We start from the raw sequence: 18,331 nt of genomic DNA on the forward strand, positions 1-18,331 counted from the left end.
CAAACCAGTGCTTGTGTTGGGGATGGATACTGAAGGACAGCAATCTTTTTTCCTAATTTTGTTAATTAGCAGTAAAACGCCATACAAGTCTACTCAGAAGAAAGTCCCATTACTCCATAGCAAGTGGGAAGAGGATTGTGGCAACTCGGATTAGGCGGCGGGAGGTCATGGGCTTAACATGGCTTTATACCAGGCCAGGCAAATTGTCTTTCTAACCCAGCACTGTCAGTGGTTCTCTAGAGCCGGTATGGGGGGGCCTCTGGCTCTCCAAATATTGCTGAACTACCGATCCTGTACATGTTTACTGGGCAACAAGTCCTCTTGAACTCACTGCCTCCCATGCAAACATACATAGGTCTAGGATATCCATTTCGCGCAAAGCCACCAGCAAACCCACACCACGTCGGAGTCGGGAACTTCCCCCGGGGCCTTTTCCACGTTGCAGCCCGTCCCCTCCCGCTCTCTTTCGCTGCTGGCTCCCGCCGGAGAAACCCGATCCCCCTTGCAAACGTGGCGGCCCAGCGGCCTCTTCTCGGCGCCGCCCACAGAGACGCTCCTGTCCAATGGCAAGAGGCGTTATATCTTGGAAGGGCGCGGGAGATCAATCGTTTGCGACCGCACTCCTGACTGGCTGGGAAGGGGGGGGATTCCATCGGCCGGCCCAAATTAGGTCACCCGTGTGCGTTCCTAAAAGCAACACTTTTCCAGCCGGCCTTGTGCAATTGGGGGGTGGGGGTGGGATCAGGGGCAGGAGTGCGATCCCACGTTGAATCTTTTTTAAGTGCATGAGGAGAGGGAGAGAGAGAGAAGCGAGGGGGCACGTTTGCTGGTGCTGCTGGGCTGGGAACTCCGCTTAAGCACGTGGCAGGCTTTTGCAGAGAGAGCACTCAGCAAAGAGTCGACTTGACCCTCCACCGCCTGCTAGAAAGTTGAAGTTTCTGCTTCTTCAGTTCTTTGCAGTGCCCCGACGTTGCCGCGCTCCCCCCCCCCCGCACGACAGATCGCCCTTTGCCCGGTGCACACAATGGGCTCTGAAGCCCCTCTCCGCTACCTCGCGGCGGGGCTGCTGCTGACGCTTTGCACCCGGGAGTCCCTGGGCGTCCCCACTTTCAGGAAGGAGAGGGGAGTTCACCCGGAGCCCGAGCTCAGCGATCGGCAGCACGAAGACAACCAGAGCTTCCAGTACGACCACGAGGCCTTCCTGGGCAAAGAAGAAGCTAAAACTTTCGACCAGCTCACCCCAGAGGAGAGCAAAGAAAGGCTGGGGTAAGACCGACCTCCTCCTAGTCCTCCCCCCCACATAGGTTACTTGACCCGGTGAAAGTTCCTTCGCTTTATTCCTCTCCCACCCATCTTCATCTTCCCAAAGTGGAAAAAAAATTTAAAAAGGTGCGCCTCTTGAGTTCAAAACCAAAAGCAAAACCACGCTCTACGAAAAAAAGTTTTCACTATGTCAGGTTGTCACTTTTAGCCCCAGGGAGCGTATTGTGAGTTCGACAGAGGGTGCTAGGTTGGGCAGAGACGGGAGAGCTCCCAGGATTTGCTGATAACGTGGCAGAGGGGAGCCCGCCCCCCTGAAGCTGCTTGGAATGGAGGGAGCGCGGAAGGGAGGGGAGAGAGAAATGGTTTCATTCTGGGAAATTGCACTTGTGCTGGAAAGGAAAGGCGCTTTCGGATTCTGATCGTTCCCCACTTTGTGCAGTCGATTAAAAGCCGGTGGCGGCTCTTTTGAGAGATCACTTGGCCATAGCCGCTATGGGGAAAATGGTGATCAGGAACGATGGCACTTGTTGCAGAAAAACAAACAAACAAGCCAGCCAGCCAGCCAGCCAAAGGGTCCTTTGTCATCTTAAGAGACCAATGTTATTGCATCTTAAAAGACTAAGAATGTTATTAGGCTTTCGTGGACCAGAACCCACCTCATCCTATGCATGGAGTGTAAAGTTGCAGACAGAAAGTGTGTGGGGGGGGGCGGGTTATTACTATAAAGAATCAGATTCAAACGAGGTCTGGTGACAAGGGTAAAAGAAACCCTAATCCAAGCAGGTGTGCCCCATTCCCAACTCAGTTGTAATGTACTGATAATGAATGGGCAAAATTTCATTTAACCCCCCCCCCAAAAAAAACTATCTGTTAGAAATCAGTAGGGAAGCTTTTCGGTCCCTCTTAAAGTTTAGTAACTGGCTTGAAAGTTGTCATACTAAAGCCAAAAAGTTTTAAAGGAAGACTGGTGAGTTGGAGTTTATAGATGAGTTGGGCACCATTGGACTTGGGTGAACAGAATCTAAGAGTGCTTAGATCTCTACAGAAAACATTTGCCTGTTTTTAAGGTTCATTTAATTGCTCTACTTTGCCAATCCAGTATCAGTTTGGATGTGTCACACCCATATCGACTAGAACAATCCCCTCTGCAATCCTATTGATTTATTTTATTATTATTCTCCTGCTTTTTCCTTCAAGGAGCTCAAGCCTGCATCATGTTTATCTGCAAAACAATCCTTTGAGTGACTGGAGTGACTGGCCCAAGATCATATAACGTGTTTTGCAGCAAAGTGGAGATTTGAACCTGGGACTTCCCAGGCCTAGTCCACCACTCTAACCATTACACCACACTAGCTCAGAACTGGGATGGAAGGTAGAGGAGTGTAGGTTTCCCTCAATGATGAGTGAGCGCGCCAAGCTCAGAATGCAGTTGGCACACAGGTGCAAAGTGAGGCTCTGCTTCTGTCTACCTCTGAGTTGTTGGGGGGGTAGGGGGGTTTCTTCTGTTTCCCCTTCCCAACTCTGGGTTTAGGGGTAGAAAGAGGAATAGATTTCCCTCCTGACCTAATGCTGCATTTGGGGAAATAAAGGAAACGATATCTGAAGTAAAGTGGTAAAAATTGGTGTGAAAAGCATAGGCACAATAAAACGCTATTCATTCTTCACTGCTAAATCCCTTAAAACAGGGGCAGGGAAGCCATTACGGTGTCCCCAGTACAAACAACCAGGGCAAAATCTGGTCAACTGATGCCATTATGATGACATGCGATTGAGAGGTTGGTGGTGCTACCCACCTGTCAGGCTGGGGTTGCAGATCCAGTTCCCTACCCATGCCTTTCTTAAAAGGAAAAAAAAAGTCCTTAATTTGTTCGGCACCAGTTTGCAAACTCGGAACACAGAGTTGAATGTTGAATGTACTACATGCAAGTGGGAACTTACATAACTGAATGCTCTTCCGTTTTAAAAAAGAAATCCCTGCAAATAAACATCTAGATGTCAGGCAGAAAACTAAGCTAGAATGTCCCTCCCTGGCATCTAATTTTGTGCATGGTAGTTTGTTTGTTTTAGAGTTTTTATTAACATAATTTTGATAGGACAGAACAATCCTGCCCTCATCTCCTAGAGGAGACAAGGAGAGTCTAAGGTAAAATAAAAAAAACAAACTAGCAAACAATCTGTAAGTAAGCTTCAGAAAGTATCAAAATTCAAATTCACAATGTTCATAGCAGCCAGAAAGTTTTGTATGCTGCTGGGAGATGTATTTTATCTATGCTTGCATAAACAATAAAACGGTGCTAGTCTCCCTCAAAAGAATCTTTAAAGTTTGTTTCTCCAGCCAGATGTGGATTATTTGTTAATTTTTCCAAACTCTCCAAACTGTCTTCTACCAATTATTTATTTGTATTTTTATGTTGTGACCCACCCTGTGATCTTCAGATGAAGGGCAAAATACAAATAAAACAAACAAATAGTAACGTGGTGCCCTTTAGGTCCTTCCAATATTGAGGAACAACTAACTGGGCAGCTGCAAGACAATAACCAGTTAGAGGTTTGAAATGACAGTCCCTTTTGATGTTTTGAAAAACTTTCCAACAGGACCAATTCCAGAAATTTCAATAGTTGCTGTCCAGTCACTTTAGTAATTTCTACAAAGACCACAGTCTAAAACTGTGGCCCTTTTTCACAAGTCCCCCAAATAAGCTGGAATGGTCCTGGTTCCTTACATCCTCTCCAACATAGCCTCAAGTTCAATATCTTCATGTGAAATAGTCTCATAGGCTATTTGCATATGGTTTGCATAATTTTTAATGTTTGTTCCCTTGTGCTTGATGTTCCCAATTTAAATGGGAATTTTAACCATTAAGGATTTCCAGCAATTCAGTCAAAATGTTCCAGTCTGACTCCCACATTTGTCTCAGGCCCTCTGCAGAGTCCACATCAATGATAAGAAGTAAATTATCAATATGGGATACCAATCCCTTCCCTTTGCCATCAGAGCTCATGGAAGATTTTGATCGTGTGAACTCCCAACTACAGTCTGAAGTGGGACAGTCAACATACAAGTTTGTTTTCTATTCGAAGCCTTTTTGGAAAATTTAACTTTTGTATGCTAACTCTGACTTGCCAGCCCTTTTCTATCTCATTGGAACGGAGAAGAGAAGAGAGATATATACGAAGAGGGGAAAATCATAGCAACAAATAGGAAGTTGTCTTATTTAGGGTCTAAGTTTAGACCTTTGGTCCATCTAGTTCTTGTTCAATATTGTCTATGCTGACTGTCAATGGTTTCCCAGGTCTTCATATGGGTTTTAGCCCTACTTTGTAGCCTGCCACTGAGCAGCGGTAGGCTGGAGAAGATTTAAACACTGTGCTGACTGCAATCTGTAATACAGTAGTGTCATTTTGCTACAGTAAGCAGAGAAGGGGAGCTGGCATGCATATTGCATTTCTAAGCAGAACATTCTTCTCTAATGATAAATGTTTCTGTGGTTTTCTTTCTCCTACTGACAGTGGGAAAATGTCACATTTTCCAGCAAGTGTGGAAACGCAGTTCCACATGCTTGATCAACAATATTCCATTAGAAGAGTTTTTGACAGAGAATGACAAGGACAATCCAACTGTGACTGAGAACAAGTTGTTGGCTACATGAAACTCCTTCTCTTCCCCAACACACTTTCTGAGAGATAGTAGAGAACAAATATTCCAAATGCCCACCTTGAAAGGCCCTGGGAGAGTGTTCTTGGAAGATATAAACCTGTGGAAAAACTTCTTCTGACTCCTACTGATCTGTCTTTCAATTCAAAACTTCTAATCTGTGGCTGGCAACCAGTGTTACTCGGAGTGTTACTTAGAATAAACCCACTGAAATTGATGAACATAACTAGGTCCATTTGCGGGAGGCAGTGCAAGACAGGAGTGCCTGGCATGCTCTGGTCCATGGGGTCACGAAGAGTCGGACATGACTAAACAACAACAACAACAACTAGGTCCATTAATTTCAATGTGTCTACTCCTAAGTACTCAACTTAGTTGAGTACCACACTATGTCATTTATTTAGAAATGGGTCATCATAGGTACCAATTGGAAGCCCTGTCTCTCACAAACATAGTTGTTCAAGAGAACCCTGCAGAAATCTTTCAGTTTCTAATAATCCATTTTACTTTTTCTATTACTGCAGGAAAATTGTTAATCGAATTGATGATAACAAAGATGGCTTCGTCACCACAGAGGAACTGAAAAACTGGATTAAGCGAGTGCAGAAACGCTACATCTTTGAAAATGTGGCAAAAGTCTGGAAGGATTATGACCTCAACAAAGACAACAAAATTTCTTGGGAAGAATACAAACAAGCCACATATGGCTATTACCTCGGTGAGTAACTTTGAGAGACAAAATTGAACCCGCATACTTGGGAATCCCAGAGTGATAGCCAACATGTTTGCCCACCTGTCCTAGGATGTCAGGAAATCACAGTTCAATGGAAGAATCAGAAGCAAATTCATAGTTTGCTCCTGATTCTTCACTTTCAGCTGCAGATGTGAAAAGAGAATCTTGCGCTGCTTTCCATGCCTAAAGCAAAGCTTATATATATAGCGCTGAAAGTAAGCCCTGCTTGTGGCAGGATTCACCTGCAGTTATGGACTCCTGAGTGGAACTAGTTCTGGCAGGACTTTTATTTGGCAGAGCCAGGGGAAAATGGTTTCTGATGCACTTAACCAGCCTGTGGGGCCAGATGTTCCTCACCTGTAATCTGAGTACAATCAGAGGCACAAACTCACTTTGCTTAGAAAAAAGAGAGACTACTTTACTTGTTTTGTACTATTTCTGGAGCTATTATGACATAGCAAGTGTTCTCTCCCTATGTTTTTATTAGCTTTGAAAGGGGTTAGACAAATTTGCGGAGATTAAGGCTATTGGTGGCTACTAGCCACAATCACTATATAGTACCTCCAGATTCAAAGGGAGGGTGGCTCTGGATACTAGTTGCTAGGGAGCGACAGCAGGAGCCGTGTATTGCACTCAAGACCTGCTTTGGGGCTTCACAGAGGCATCTTCTTGGAAGCACAGAGCTACATGGGATAGGCCTTTGGTCTGATTTCTTACTTCTAGAAGGGTTTAAGTCACGTGTCATCTGTAGACATCACTCAGGCCTTTGTTACATACTCACCAGTCCTGTTTGTCTCCATCTTGTCTTCTTATTCTGGTTTTCTAGAAAACCCAGCTGAGTTTGAAGATGCAACAGAGCAGCACAATTTCAAAAAAATGATGCCCAGGGATGAAAGAAGATTCAAAAGAGCTGACCTGGATGGTGATTCCGAAGTCACTCGTGAGGAGTTCACAGCTTTCCTTCACCCAGAGGAATTTGAGCATATGAAAGACATTGTTGTTCTAGTAAGCAGCAGAAAAGCCAATCTCCTTTCTTTCGGTTTCCGTTTATTAAAGAGGTTTGAAAGCTGGCTTCCTCATCTTTCAGGGCAAGGTTTCCCAGACAATAGTCGCCAGCTATTTCAACAGGAAGGAAAGCTGTTTAAATAATCCTGCTTTGGTTATTTAAACGTGACCTGCTTGGTGACCTCCCTAATATGTTGATCAATATCACATGAATAGCTAGAAAGCTTGGAAGCAAAGTGATAGGTTAGGCCTGAACCAGTTTTGCCCAGAATGTTGTCATCTTTAAGTGTGCTGCTGAGCACTTCAATCAGACAAGCAACCTGATTTTATCATGCTACATTGGCTGACACTACAGTGTGGGGAAAATTTTTTAAACTGATTTTGTAGCTAATACAGCATCCTGTGTAAGTCAATGCAACCAGAACTGCACATTTCTGTTGCACCTGCCTTTGGTAAACCCTTTCAGCCTCCTGGATTTTACAGGCACACCACTGCTTCAGCAAGACAACGCAGGTCCATTGTAGTGGCCTATGAGATGAGGTTTACAGAGTTGCCTATGCTCCATCACCACCTCGCTCTTCCTCAGATGTCCCTTATTCAGGGACTTGCTAGGACACAGAAAGTTTCTGGACCAGGTATGGGGAACCTGTGACCCTCCAGATGTTCTTGGACTCCCCCATAATATGGCTAATGGGCAGGGATAATGGGAGCAACATCTGGAGGACCAGAGGTTCCCCATCCCTGGTCTGCACTGACTGGAAGCAGCTCTCAAGGGTATCAAGACAAGAGTCTTTCCCAGCCCTGCATGGATATGCCATGGAGTTAACCCAAGACCTAATGCATGTAAAGCATGTTCTCGGTTACTAAGCTACAGCCCTTTCTTAGTTGTAGGAACTGGGTGCATCATTCCTGATTTAGATGACAGAATAGAATTCTTTTATTCTAGACCTTTGTTTTTTAATTTTATGTTGTGAACCACCCTGAGATCTATGGGCATAGGGTGGTATACAAAATAAATAAATAAACAATAGATTAAATATTTATTTTATTATTAAGCTTAGAATAAGCTTTTCTTTAATTTCATAAGATATTAATTCATTTATAGCAGTCCCTATCGCTTATCAATGTTTATTGTGAAGCTATATCTCTCTATATATATCTGTAGGACGTGTTCTGTTTTAGTTGTTTGGTGGATTTTTAAATTAATACACTTTTATGAGTTTGGGGGTTTACTTTTGGGGGATTTTTTAAGCTTAGGGATAATATTTTCTCTTTCTCAATATTATATCATTATTGATATTTCCGTGTGTGTGTGTTAAAGACTTTACCCTTGATGTAAAGTGACAGCTCAGAATGAAATGGTTTTATAATCAGTTTGGGCAACAAATACACACCTCTGCAATGACAGCTTTTTTCCCTTATTGTGACAGGAAACCCTGGAGGACATAGACAAAAATGAGGATGGATTTGTGGATCAAGATGAATACATTGGTAAGCTGCAGCAAGGGGATTTCCAATATTTATTTTTTTATTTTAAAAGTTTTATTATGCCTAGTTTGGACAGTCTTCTCCCCAAGTCAAGGGGAGAAAGAGGCATGCGACATTTGTCATGTCTAGTTTGGACCTCAGATTACCAAAGTACATGGTACCCTCTGTGGTTCTCTCAGTGGAAGTGGGCGCCTTTGGAGTGCTGGTTGTGTCAACCCCATATATTACAAAAAGGAATATTCTGGATGCATAACAATGAAGCAGGCCCCTGTTGATTCCCCTCATGTTCTTGCATTTTCAAAGCACCATTGGCATTTGCCACAGAGTGCTTAATGTTGTTCAGTACTAAGGAGTTAATATGAGAGAAGTAATTCTTGGGGCACTGAGGCTTCCCTCCCACCCCCTAAGTCTCTCTAAAAGCCATCCAGTTTCATGTAGATGATTTTTGTTTCCCCAAGTTTCCTTCTGCCTTTTATTCCCTTTCCCACTATTGCTCGTTTGATTCTGATGTTATTCACACAGACACTTGCTGGCAGAGACAAGATGCAATGTTGCTCTGGGTCCTTTTTCTTCCCATACTTCTGAACCTAGCATAAAAGATTGTGATTGCATCGTAAGAGGGGATCTTGAAAGAGTTGTGACTTCTCCAGCCTTAGAAGAAACCTACTGAGTGAAAGGCATTAGGGCCAAAGTTCTCCTTTACATTTTATTTTAAAAAATATACGTTTCTCCATCGGGATGAATAACAAAAGGTGATAAAGCAACATGGAACCTTATCAAAATGCCACATAGATAGCATTACAAATAAAACTCTAATAGTAAAAACCAAAATAGAGATGCAGTTTTTTGTCTTTGTAGAAAAAGAGGGTGGGGGGCTTTTGCTGAGGGTGCTTGTAACGATTTGAGCCACTGAAGGCAAGAACCTGGGTCAGTTGCTCGTGAGCATGAGAAACGAGGAGTGAGTGGACAATCCCTGGTGTGAGACAGAATGCAAAATGTTGCTGAGGCCGTTTCATTGTTTTAGTAATCTATATGTCCTTATTTGCTTTGCCTAGGTATTTGACTAAACTGGAAATTCCAATTGTAGTTTAGCTTGTTTTATGATGGAGCCCTTAATCTGCTTAGTCTATTCATTGGACTGGTTTTGATGAATTCTCTTAATTTTTGTACATTGGGAGGAACATTATGATCATTTGTCTGCACAAACACTTCTGCTTGCTAAACAGAACAATCTTTCTCGGGGTTCCAACCTCCCCCAGAGCCCATAGGGTGTGGCCCACATGGGAAGAGAAGAGGGATGGAAAGCCTGTTGCAATAGCAGGACGTGTTGTTCTAGCTCACATTAGTGTCATTGCTTAGTTCAAACCCTTTCTATATATTTTTTTCCTGTATATTTTTATTATTTTATTGTACCCTGCTCTGGGATTGAAATATTCAGTGAAGAGCTGGTTATAAAATCATAGATAGATAAATAGATGGATAGCTGGATAGATAGATATACGGCATATGGGAGAGGTAAAGAGAGTAAGTAGCAGGTAGGATCTTATTTTCCCCACTTGAGAAGTATAGTCAGACTTCCATAAAAGTTACGGATAGCATATGGCTGGTTTCCAGTACCTGTGTGGATGACAACAGTAATTCAGTGGACGAATAGGAATACAGTGGTACCTCGGGTTACAGACGCTTCAGGTTATAGATGCTTCAGGTTACAGACTCTGCTAACCCAGAAATAGTACCTCGGGTGAAGAACTTTGCTTCAGGATGAGAACAGAAATCGCGTGGTGGCGGCAGCAGGAGGCCCCATTAGCTAAAGTGGTGTCTCAGGTTAAGAACAGGTTCAGGTTAAGAACGGACCTCCGGAACGAATTAAGTTCTTAACCCGAGGTACCACTGTATGCCTTTTCCTGCACTGTGTGCAATGCAGTGTGTAATGTGCACTCTCCACAAATGGAAGCCCTCACTAATGGTTGCCCACTTCACATGATTTCTCCTTCCTCATGAGAAATTATGAGATTCCACCTTCCTTGCCTACAGAACCACTGTCATTCTTTTACATGTGTGGAGGAGAGGAGAGGATACTCCTCCTTTATGCGAAGACACTTGCCACTTTGGCCAGCAGCTGGACTGGGCCTAGATATTGGTTTTTGGGGTTGTTTTTTTGTATTAACTTTCAACAGCACTAAGGCTGTATAAGCTTGCCAATGGCCAGGGGGATAATCCCCATGTAGATCTCAAAGTCTGACAGATACCATCAGCCTCCACGTCGGTTTTCATTACCACCATCATATGGCTTAATTGAGCATTACAAATACGTTGACAAAAGTTAAAAGCCCACATCACTTTTTACTAGACTGCCCACCAACGAAAATCCTGATGTAAATCATTTGTGGTATATCAGCAGCATGAAACAAACAAACTCTGTACATGTAGAAGATGTTTGTGCCTGCTTATCTGGAGGCAGTTCTCATTCTTTATAGGTGAGCAGTGATATTCAAGGCCAGGTTACTTGTGCCCATAGTAGATGGTATGATGGGAATGCAGCTTTTCTTTAGGTGTTTGGCTGGAGCATTGCTCTCCATCTTTTCTGGCAGGTCTTGATAAGGTAATGCAGAAGTGAGCAAGCCCAGGCCTGGTACCTAATGTGGCCCTTTAGTTCTCCTTATATGGCCCCTGGAACTTTCTTCAGGCCACACCCCTCACTGAGCCTTGCTTTTCACCCTGAATGTTGTTCCCTGGCTGGAATATGTCCTTGAACTTTGCTAATGCCTCTTGCTTGTCTAGATGGAGGAGAGGGAGGCCTGGTGAGCTGGAAAAGCTTCCCCTCCCTTGAGGTAGCAGAGCAGTTATTGAATGGTATAGGCGTAGTGATAACAGTGAAGGTACTAGGCTGATAAGTCATAATTCAATAGGTAACTCATAGCAGTGTTCCATCTGTCTTCACGAGGGTAATTTACGCTGTGGATAGCTGGAAAATGGCACCGCTTTCTAATACACCATATATAATGACTTGTATCTCCAAAGATGCACTCAAAATTACCTACTAAGTTGTACTTATTGGCCTTGCATCATCTTACATTATTTCCTGCTCTTCTTGTGGCCTACTGCTTTGTTGTGGAGAGGAAATTGCAGATCAGAGTAGCAGATCTAGCTTCTAGGAAAGGGGAAAATGTATATATGTTGTGTGAGATATTTAAGCTTGGTTGCCTCCTTATGGTGGTGATTGGCATTATTACCCTGACAGCAGCTGGCACAGCAAAATGCTGAATGAAGATAAAGACGAGATGGACCTACCACCAAGCAAACACAAAATAGGCATAGAGAGCAGGTCATCATTGTGAAAGTATTTAGAGTGAAGCCTCCCCTCCCCAGGATTTATAACCAGGAGAGGTTAAGAATGGAAGAAAGTGTAACAAATAACAATAATAAACATGACACTGTTTCCTCTCAGCTGATATGTTTGCGCATGAAGATGGTGGTCCAGAACCTGACTGGGTGATAACTGAACGGGAGCAGTTTGCAGATTTTCGAGATCTCAACAAGGATGGGAAGATGGATAAAGAGGAGATACGACACTGGATTCTCCCACAAGACTATGATCATGCACAAGCCGAAGCCAGACACTTAGTATATGAGTCGGATGTCGACAAGGTACTTAGTTCTTTCACAGAGTTCATGAATGGTAGATTATTGGTTTACTTGCTGCCTTTCTATATAATGTCAACCTACCAAGAGTCAAACCTGAAGGACTCTGTAAGGAGATCACTAAAAAAATTGATATAAATATGATAACGTTAATGCCACCCACTGATCATTCAGGAAACACAGAAAATTTATGGTGGAAGTGGTAGAGATCCAAATGTTAGACCCAAATGATAAGAATTTACATTAAGTGTTCTAATTCTGAGATCAATGTGTGGTCATATTTGCATCTAATTCTGTGTGCTGTATTAACTTTTCATATCAGTGGAAGTGTGCAGATGAATTCCACAGAACTTTCAATGCCTACAAGTCATGATACCTATGTGCTACCTCCATATATGCCTTTGGATTACCAGTTATTGGTGAGCGACAGCAGAAAAATGTTGGTGAATCACATGGGCCTTTTATATGATCCAGCAGGGCTCTTTTTCCATGTTCTAATCCTGCCATTGTAATGAATGGGGAAACGATTTATGCTGGAGGAGCCCAGATATTCACATCAAACTCCATAATACAGAAGGGGACTGGGCTTGATTGTTTGAGAGACATTCCCCACTCTGCAACTAGAAATATGAAAGATAGTGGTGTAGGCTGGGTCTGGGTGTGTTATTTGATTGATATGTTTATATTCCCTGCCTTCTCCCACATCCATGCCTATCCAGCATATAAAAGAAACAAATTCTAGCAATAAAACTTGATAAAGTAAAATCTTTATAAACTTTATAAATTTACTTTATAAAGTTAAATCCTACAAATACAAAACTAAAATTGACATAAGATAGTCCAGGGTAATAGACACAGCCTCCACTACAAATTTCAAAAGAGTGCTCTTGTTTAGTGTTCCAGTCAGTCTGCCATGTCCCCCTCCAGGACACTATTCTGTCTTCATTTTTTTGACCAACAGTCTGTCAGCATTCTGAGGACACATAGTCTTCATTTATTTAATTTTGGCGGGGATGGGTGTGTGTGTGTCACTAGATACTTTTATACTTTGGTAAACCTCAGAGCTCTACTGACATTTGGTTAAACACAAAGAGTGTTTATTTTGCCCACTCTTTGAGTAAATACAGCTTATGAGTATATCGCCTCATGCCATGAGGGTCTTTTCTTAGTGAATCTATTCTATTGTTTTTAGACACAGCACTCAAACCCTTTAATAGAAGCTCAGTTTCACTAAAGATTTTCATTTCCACCCCCTCCAGGACCACATGTTAACCAAAGAAGAGATTCTGGACAACTGGAATATGTTTGTTGGAAGCCAAGCAACAAATTATGGAGAAGACCTCACAAAAAACCATGATGAGCTATGATGTTTTTTGAAAAGCAAATACACTAGAGACTTGGGTCATGTTTTCGTGTATATAACCAAAGTAATAGTGGCTATTTTAGCAGATTATATTTTTAATAAGGCTATTTTTAGCTTTGTTGAATATACAATAGGTTTACCACTTTTTTAATTGCACATTTTTATTATACATTTCAGTATAATTTTGGAGATGCACTTTTCAGTTATAGCTTTTGATACACTTTCACCTCAGCCATAAATACTCAGACTTGGAATTCTCGCTGACATTGGTGAGACTTAGCTTGTAAAATGTAGTATGGAAGATGAGTAGCCTCATAGGATACCCTTGTATGTTGTTGACTCACACTGCAAGTGTGTGTGTGTGGCAGGTTGCTAATGGTTCAGTGCTCCCTCATAACACATTAAAAAATGTCAGGCTGCAATTCTGTACACGTCTAGCTGGGAGTAACTCCTGTTAAACTCAGTGGGACTTCTGAGTAGACGTATACAGAATTGCACAATAGGTAGGATAGTCTTCCTGACATGCTTGTTTCCTTTGATAGAGGAGACTTTTTCATAAGGACAGAAGAAGAACTGTACTGAATCAGGCCATCTGTTCCAGCATCCTGTTCTTCCAGAGGCTAACCAGATGCCTATGGGAAGCCTTGAAGCAGGACCTAAATGCAACAGCACTTTCCTCCCTTGGGATTTCCATGTGTTACAGAGTTTGGGCTTCCCATCCATTTCCATGGCAGTGGTGGCTTTCACATACCCTTGCAGATGGAGAAGCCCTGGGTGGAGGGAACTATATGAATGATTGGAAGCTCCAGCCTTGGCTTAAAGACATCGTCCTAAATTAGAACCAATAAATCTCATTGGCATTTGAAAGACAGCATTGCCACACGGTGTGATGTTTCTGTTCAAACGGCAGAGCTGCTGCTTTCTACACTTTCCCTGTGTTTGGTAGAGTGATCCACTTCATATTTATGAAGTGGGTTTTGCCGAATATTATGGGTAGATAGCAGTCATTTCACAGTGGAAATGAAGACACACCGCATTTCCAAACTGGGCCTTTTGTGAGCATTCATGAGCCTTTGGACTTTGTATTGAATTTCCAGAGAGGCTATACAGCACAAGAGTCTGAGTTTGTTGTATGTGTGTATATACATATGCATTGCCACTTTAAGGAGGTTTTATGCTATCAGCTAATAAAAGCTTTTAATTTAGGGGCTTAGAGAGGAACTGTATTTCAGAACGCATATGAGCTGTTGCATATGATACAATTGCATTTTTGCCTGTATTGACTTGAAGATATGAACGATAAAAAATATTACATCTTTTGGATAATAAAAGTCTTAAAGTGGGAAAGAAGAAGGGTTTCATACAAAATCTTAAAATGCTAGTTTGCTCATGTCCTGATGAAATTTTCCTGCCTGTGATATCAAGTGGGGAGGGAAACATACAGCATAAGAATGTTAACATGCAATGTAATTTATATATCAAGGGGCAGGGTTTATCTCTTGCTCATCCCTGAGAGCTGTTTACTACTGCTGTGTAAGAGTAATACTTTTCCCATTTCTCCCCCCCCCCCAATCTGCAGACTAGACTAAGAGTGCCTCTTTCAAAAATGGCACAAAGCTGCATTTTGTGAAATGCATTCTTAGTGACATGAAGGTGAGAAGTGGAATCGCTGCAAACACACTGCTCCCCCCCCCCCAGCTGCAAGAAACTCACATTTTTTTCTGGGCAATGGGTACAATAAGGGGATACACTCTGTGGAAGTGAGAAAGCTGAAGATTACTAGCTAGGCAAACCAATGGATGGTTACCAAACCCAACCACAATTTGTGGAATCTTGCTGGGGATCCTTAATTTGGCTGTAGCTCCCTGATGTAGGTCCCATATATGTTTGGAGATACTCAAAGCAACCGTATAGAGTAGAAAGAGGGTTTTTAGAGAGGGCTCACTGACAGATTCTTGTTTGAGCCTTAAGTAAGGTGATGCTTACTTAATTTTAGCAGTAAAATCGCCTCATGGATTTATTTACTAGAAGAAGAGTTTGGATTTGATATCCCGCTTTATCACTACCCTAAGGAGTCTCAAAGCGGCTAACAATCTCCTTTCCCTTCCTCCCCCACAACAAACACTCTGTGAGGTGAGTGGGGCTGAGAGACTTCAGAGAAGTGTGACTGGCCCAAGGTCACCCACCAGCTGCATGTGGAGGAGCGGAGAAGCAACCCCGGTTCACCAGATTACAAGTCCACCACTCTTAACCACTACACCACACTGGCTCTAGACCATTCTCTGCACAATAGGTGTTAGGCCTGCTGGAGTTTTCCATTGCCCTGGCCTACCAGATCCCCATGTGTTCAGCCCCCCCCCCTCAAATGTGCATGCCCCTGAAGATTGGTGTAAGGAACTGCCACCAGAAGATCCGAAAAAGGCAGTGGGGAAAAAATCCAATTAATTTTGGATTTTAATCACTTCAGTAACACATTGGAGCCTTGGTTATAGTGTAAGGTGATTTTTTTTAAAAGGGGTAAATCATATTTCCTAATTGGACTAACCTTGAAATATTTTGGTAATCCATATTTAGGCACAATCTGTTTCAACTGGAAACTAGCACTGGTGACCCACAAAGCAATAAACAGGCAGGCAGCTGTTACTACTGCATGCTTTCTGCAACTTCAGTAACAGTGAATATGTGCAGTGTACTAAATTCTCCTTTCAAGCTCAATGCACCGAGCAAGAGTAACTCTAAAAGAGACTAGGGCTCCTGGGTTTAAATTTAACACTATTTAAGGAAAGCAAACCTTTGCTAGGGGACATAGCTGTTAACATTGTGATTTTTCAAGCATTAGGGTTCTAATGGGGTTTGACTGTTCCAGAGATAACATATTTTTTTCTAGGTAACATATATCAAGTCCGATTACGAGCAAAAGCTACAAAATTTTACTGTAATGTGAAATACTGTAATGTCAGATAGCATTATTTATCTGCTTAATATGACAAAAAGCATTAATTGCTGGGAGCCATGATTCAGTCCAGCAATATGGAAATCCATTTTGTGCCTATCTCATCAGTTGTTGCAGAGTTTTCCTAATGAATTGTGATGTGAGATTCTGCTGGGAAATGTGTTTGTCTCTCTCCCCCCACCCCTGCCCCCACTTGCAGGTTCAGTGTGCTCACTGTTGTGACATAGATCCTCCATTAACTAAATGTTTTCATTAAGGTAGTGCCACGACACATCACGGGCGCATCTCTTTCCTCTTCGATATCTGGAATAGCCGTAATCATTACTCCACATGCAGTTTTAATTATTAGGATTTACCAAACGGACTAAGTGGCTAATGCTCATTGTTTTAAAAGTCCCTCTTAACTATTCAATCAGATTAAATGTGTCATCCATTTCCAATCAAGGTGGTATGCATATATCCCACAGGAAAGGGAAAATGCAGCACACTCTGATCTAATGACTTTTACATAAAGGTTGCCTTAATGCTTTACATTTTGCAACACAGAAACTGATCTTAATTCCCACTGAAGTCAGTGGTAAGTTTCTCATAAAATTGAGGAGAGGAGCAGAAACCACACCTTCTTCCTGGCTAATAGTGATAATTGACTATAAGTTTTACACACTTATAAACTATAAACTAGTTTTACACACACATACACACACGTTTGACCTCAAGTGCATTCACCCCTGTCCATGGTAGTAGGCTTGTGCATGCAGATGCATCTGGATACATATGATCACAATGCATGTAGACCCCATTAACTGGAGGCATATTTTGATGTGGATGCCTGGAGGTGGTAGTCTCGACCACTTTGGCCACACCTGCCACTGGCATATGACTTGCAGAGGGTTGGTGAAAAGACAGTAGCAGCCAATGTGGTGGGGCAGAATTCCCCTTCACCCACACCAGTGTTGCTGCAGCTTACCTGGTGATGTAGGAGCCAACTCCTAGAGGCCAAAGGGGCTTCATCCCTCCCATAAAATATTTGAGGAGGCTGCCCCCCTCCCCATGTTGATGGGCATTGCCATTCAAATAGTGTATGTGCACCGCACCATGTGACTGATTATGTGGGGTGGGGCTTACCTGTCCTGCCTGGTGTGGGGGGTGGTGTTGCACTTGTAGGAGCCTTCCACCAGGGTACTGCCCACTCCTCACCTCACCACCACTCTGCCCAGCCTATAGCATCCAGGTTAGACACGGGTTAGAGCTCAACGTCGAGCCTACCAAGTGGCAATGGCGACGGCGAAGAGGGCCTTCTTCGCCGCCTCCATTGCATCTGCAGAAAACAGCAGCAGGAGACTTTTTCAGGTGGTTCGCAATCTATCGGAACCACCTGTACCACCGGGGCCTGGTAGGGACCCCAAGATCTCCTGCAATGCTTTTGCCAAGTTTTTTGCAGATAAAATCGCTCAGATTCAGAACGAGGTAGACTCCACCGTGGGAGCAGGGCCAGGGCGGGAGAGTGCTAGAGTTCTGTCTGGTCCTGTTACATGGGATCAATTCCAATCTGTTACCTCCGAGGATGTGGACAGGCTGCTTGGACAAGTGAAACCGACCACCTGTCTCCTTGATCCTTGCCCATCCTGGCTGATAAAAGCAAGCCGGGAAGGGCTGGGCGATGGGCTCTGCGGGGTGGTGAATGCTTCCCTCTGTGAGGGAGCCTTCCCAGACCCGCTGAAAGAGGCGGTCATTAAACCGCTTCTTAAAAAAACATCTTTAGACCCGGCCAATTTGGCCAACTATCGCCCAGTCTCAAATCTGCCATTCTTGGGCAAGGTGATTGAGCGGGTGGTTGCTGAACAACTCCAAGCACGCCTGGAGGAAACGGACCATTTGGATCCCTTCCAATCAGGATTCAGGCCTCACCATGGGACTGAAACTGCCTTGGTCGCGCTGGTTGATGATCTCCGGCGGGCTAGGGACAAAGGTGAGAGCTGTTTCCTAGTTCTGCTGGATCTCTCAGCGGCCTTTGACACCATCGACCATAACATCCTTCTGGACCGTCTAGAGGGGCTGGGAGCTGGGGGCACTGTCATACAGTGGTTCCGCTCCTTCCTCCTGGGCCGTGTCCAGAAAGTGGTGGTGGGGGATGAGTGTTCAGACCCCTGGGCTCTCACTTGTGGGGTGCCTCAGGGTTCTGTCCTCTCCCCCATGCTTTTTAATATCTATATGAAGCCGCTGGGAGAG

General features: G+C 43.4%; 1 protein-coding gene across 1 annotated transcript; it reads left to right on the top strand.

Moving 5' to 3' along the window:
- The first annotated feature begins 737 nt into the window (after positions 1-737).
- RCN1 (reticulocalbin 1) lies at positions 738-16,756 on the top strand. The gene is made up of 6 exons (XM_053390185.1): positions 738-1,266; positions 5,443-5,636; positions 6,478-6,656; positions 8,087-8,147; positions 11,593-11,792; positions 13,046-16,756. Exons 1-6 carry the CDS (start codon positions 1,025-1,027, stop codon positions 13,151-13,153), a joined length of 984 nt encoding a protein of 327 aa, XP_053246160.1. The 5' UTR covers positions 738-1,024; the 3' UTR covers positions 13,154-16,756.
- Positions 16,757-18,331: the final 1,575 nt, after the last annotated feature.

This window comes from Podarcis raffonei, chromosome 1 (genome assembly GCF_027172205.1).
Source record: "Podarcis raffonei isolate rPodRaf1 chromosome 1, rPodRaf1.pri, whole genome shotgun sequence".
NCBI classification, from domain to species: domain Eukaryota; kingdom Metazoa; phylum Chordata; class Lepidosauria; order Squamata; family Lacertidae; genus Podarcis; species Podarcis raffonei.

What these genes read in the sequence shown, in the direction of transcription:
- RCN1 (XM_053390185.1), top strand. Translation starts at nt 1,025, where the DNA reads ATGGGCTCTGAAGCCCCTCTCCGCTACCTCGCGGCGGGGCTGCTGCTG. An exon ending in TGAAAGACATTGTTGTTCTA is followed by an intron (nt 6,657 to 8,086) that starts GTAAGCAGCAGA and finishes TTATTGTGACAG; the next exon opens with GAAACCCTGGAGGACATAGA. An exon ending in ATGAGTCGGATGTCGACAAG is followed by an intron (nt 11,793 to 13,045) that starts GTACTTAGTTCT and finishes CACCCCCTCCAG; the next exon opens with GACCACATGTTAACCAAAGA.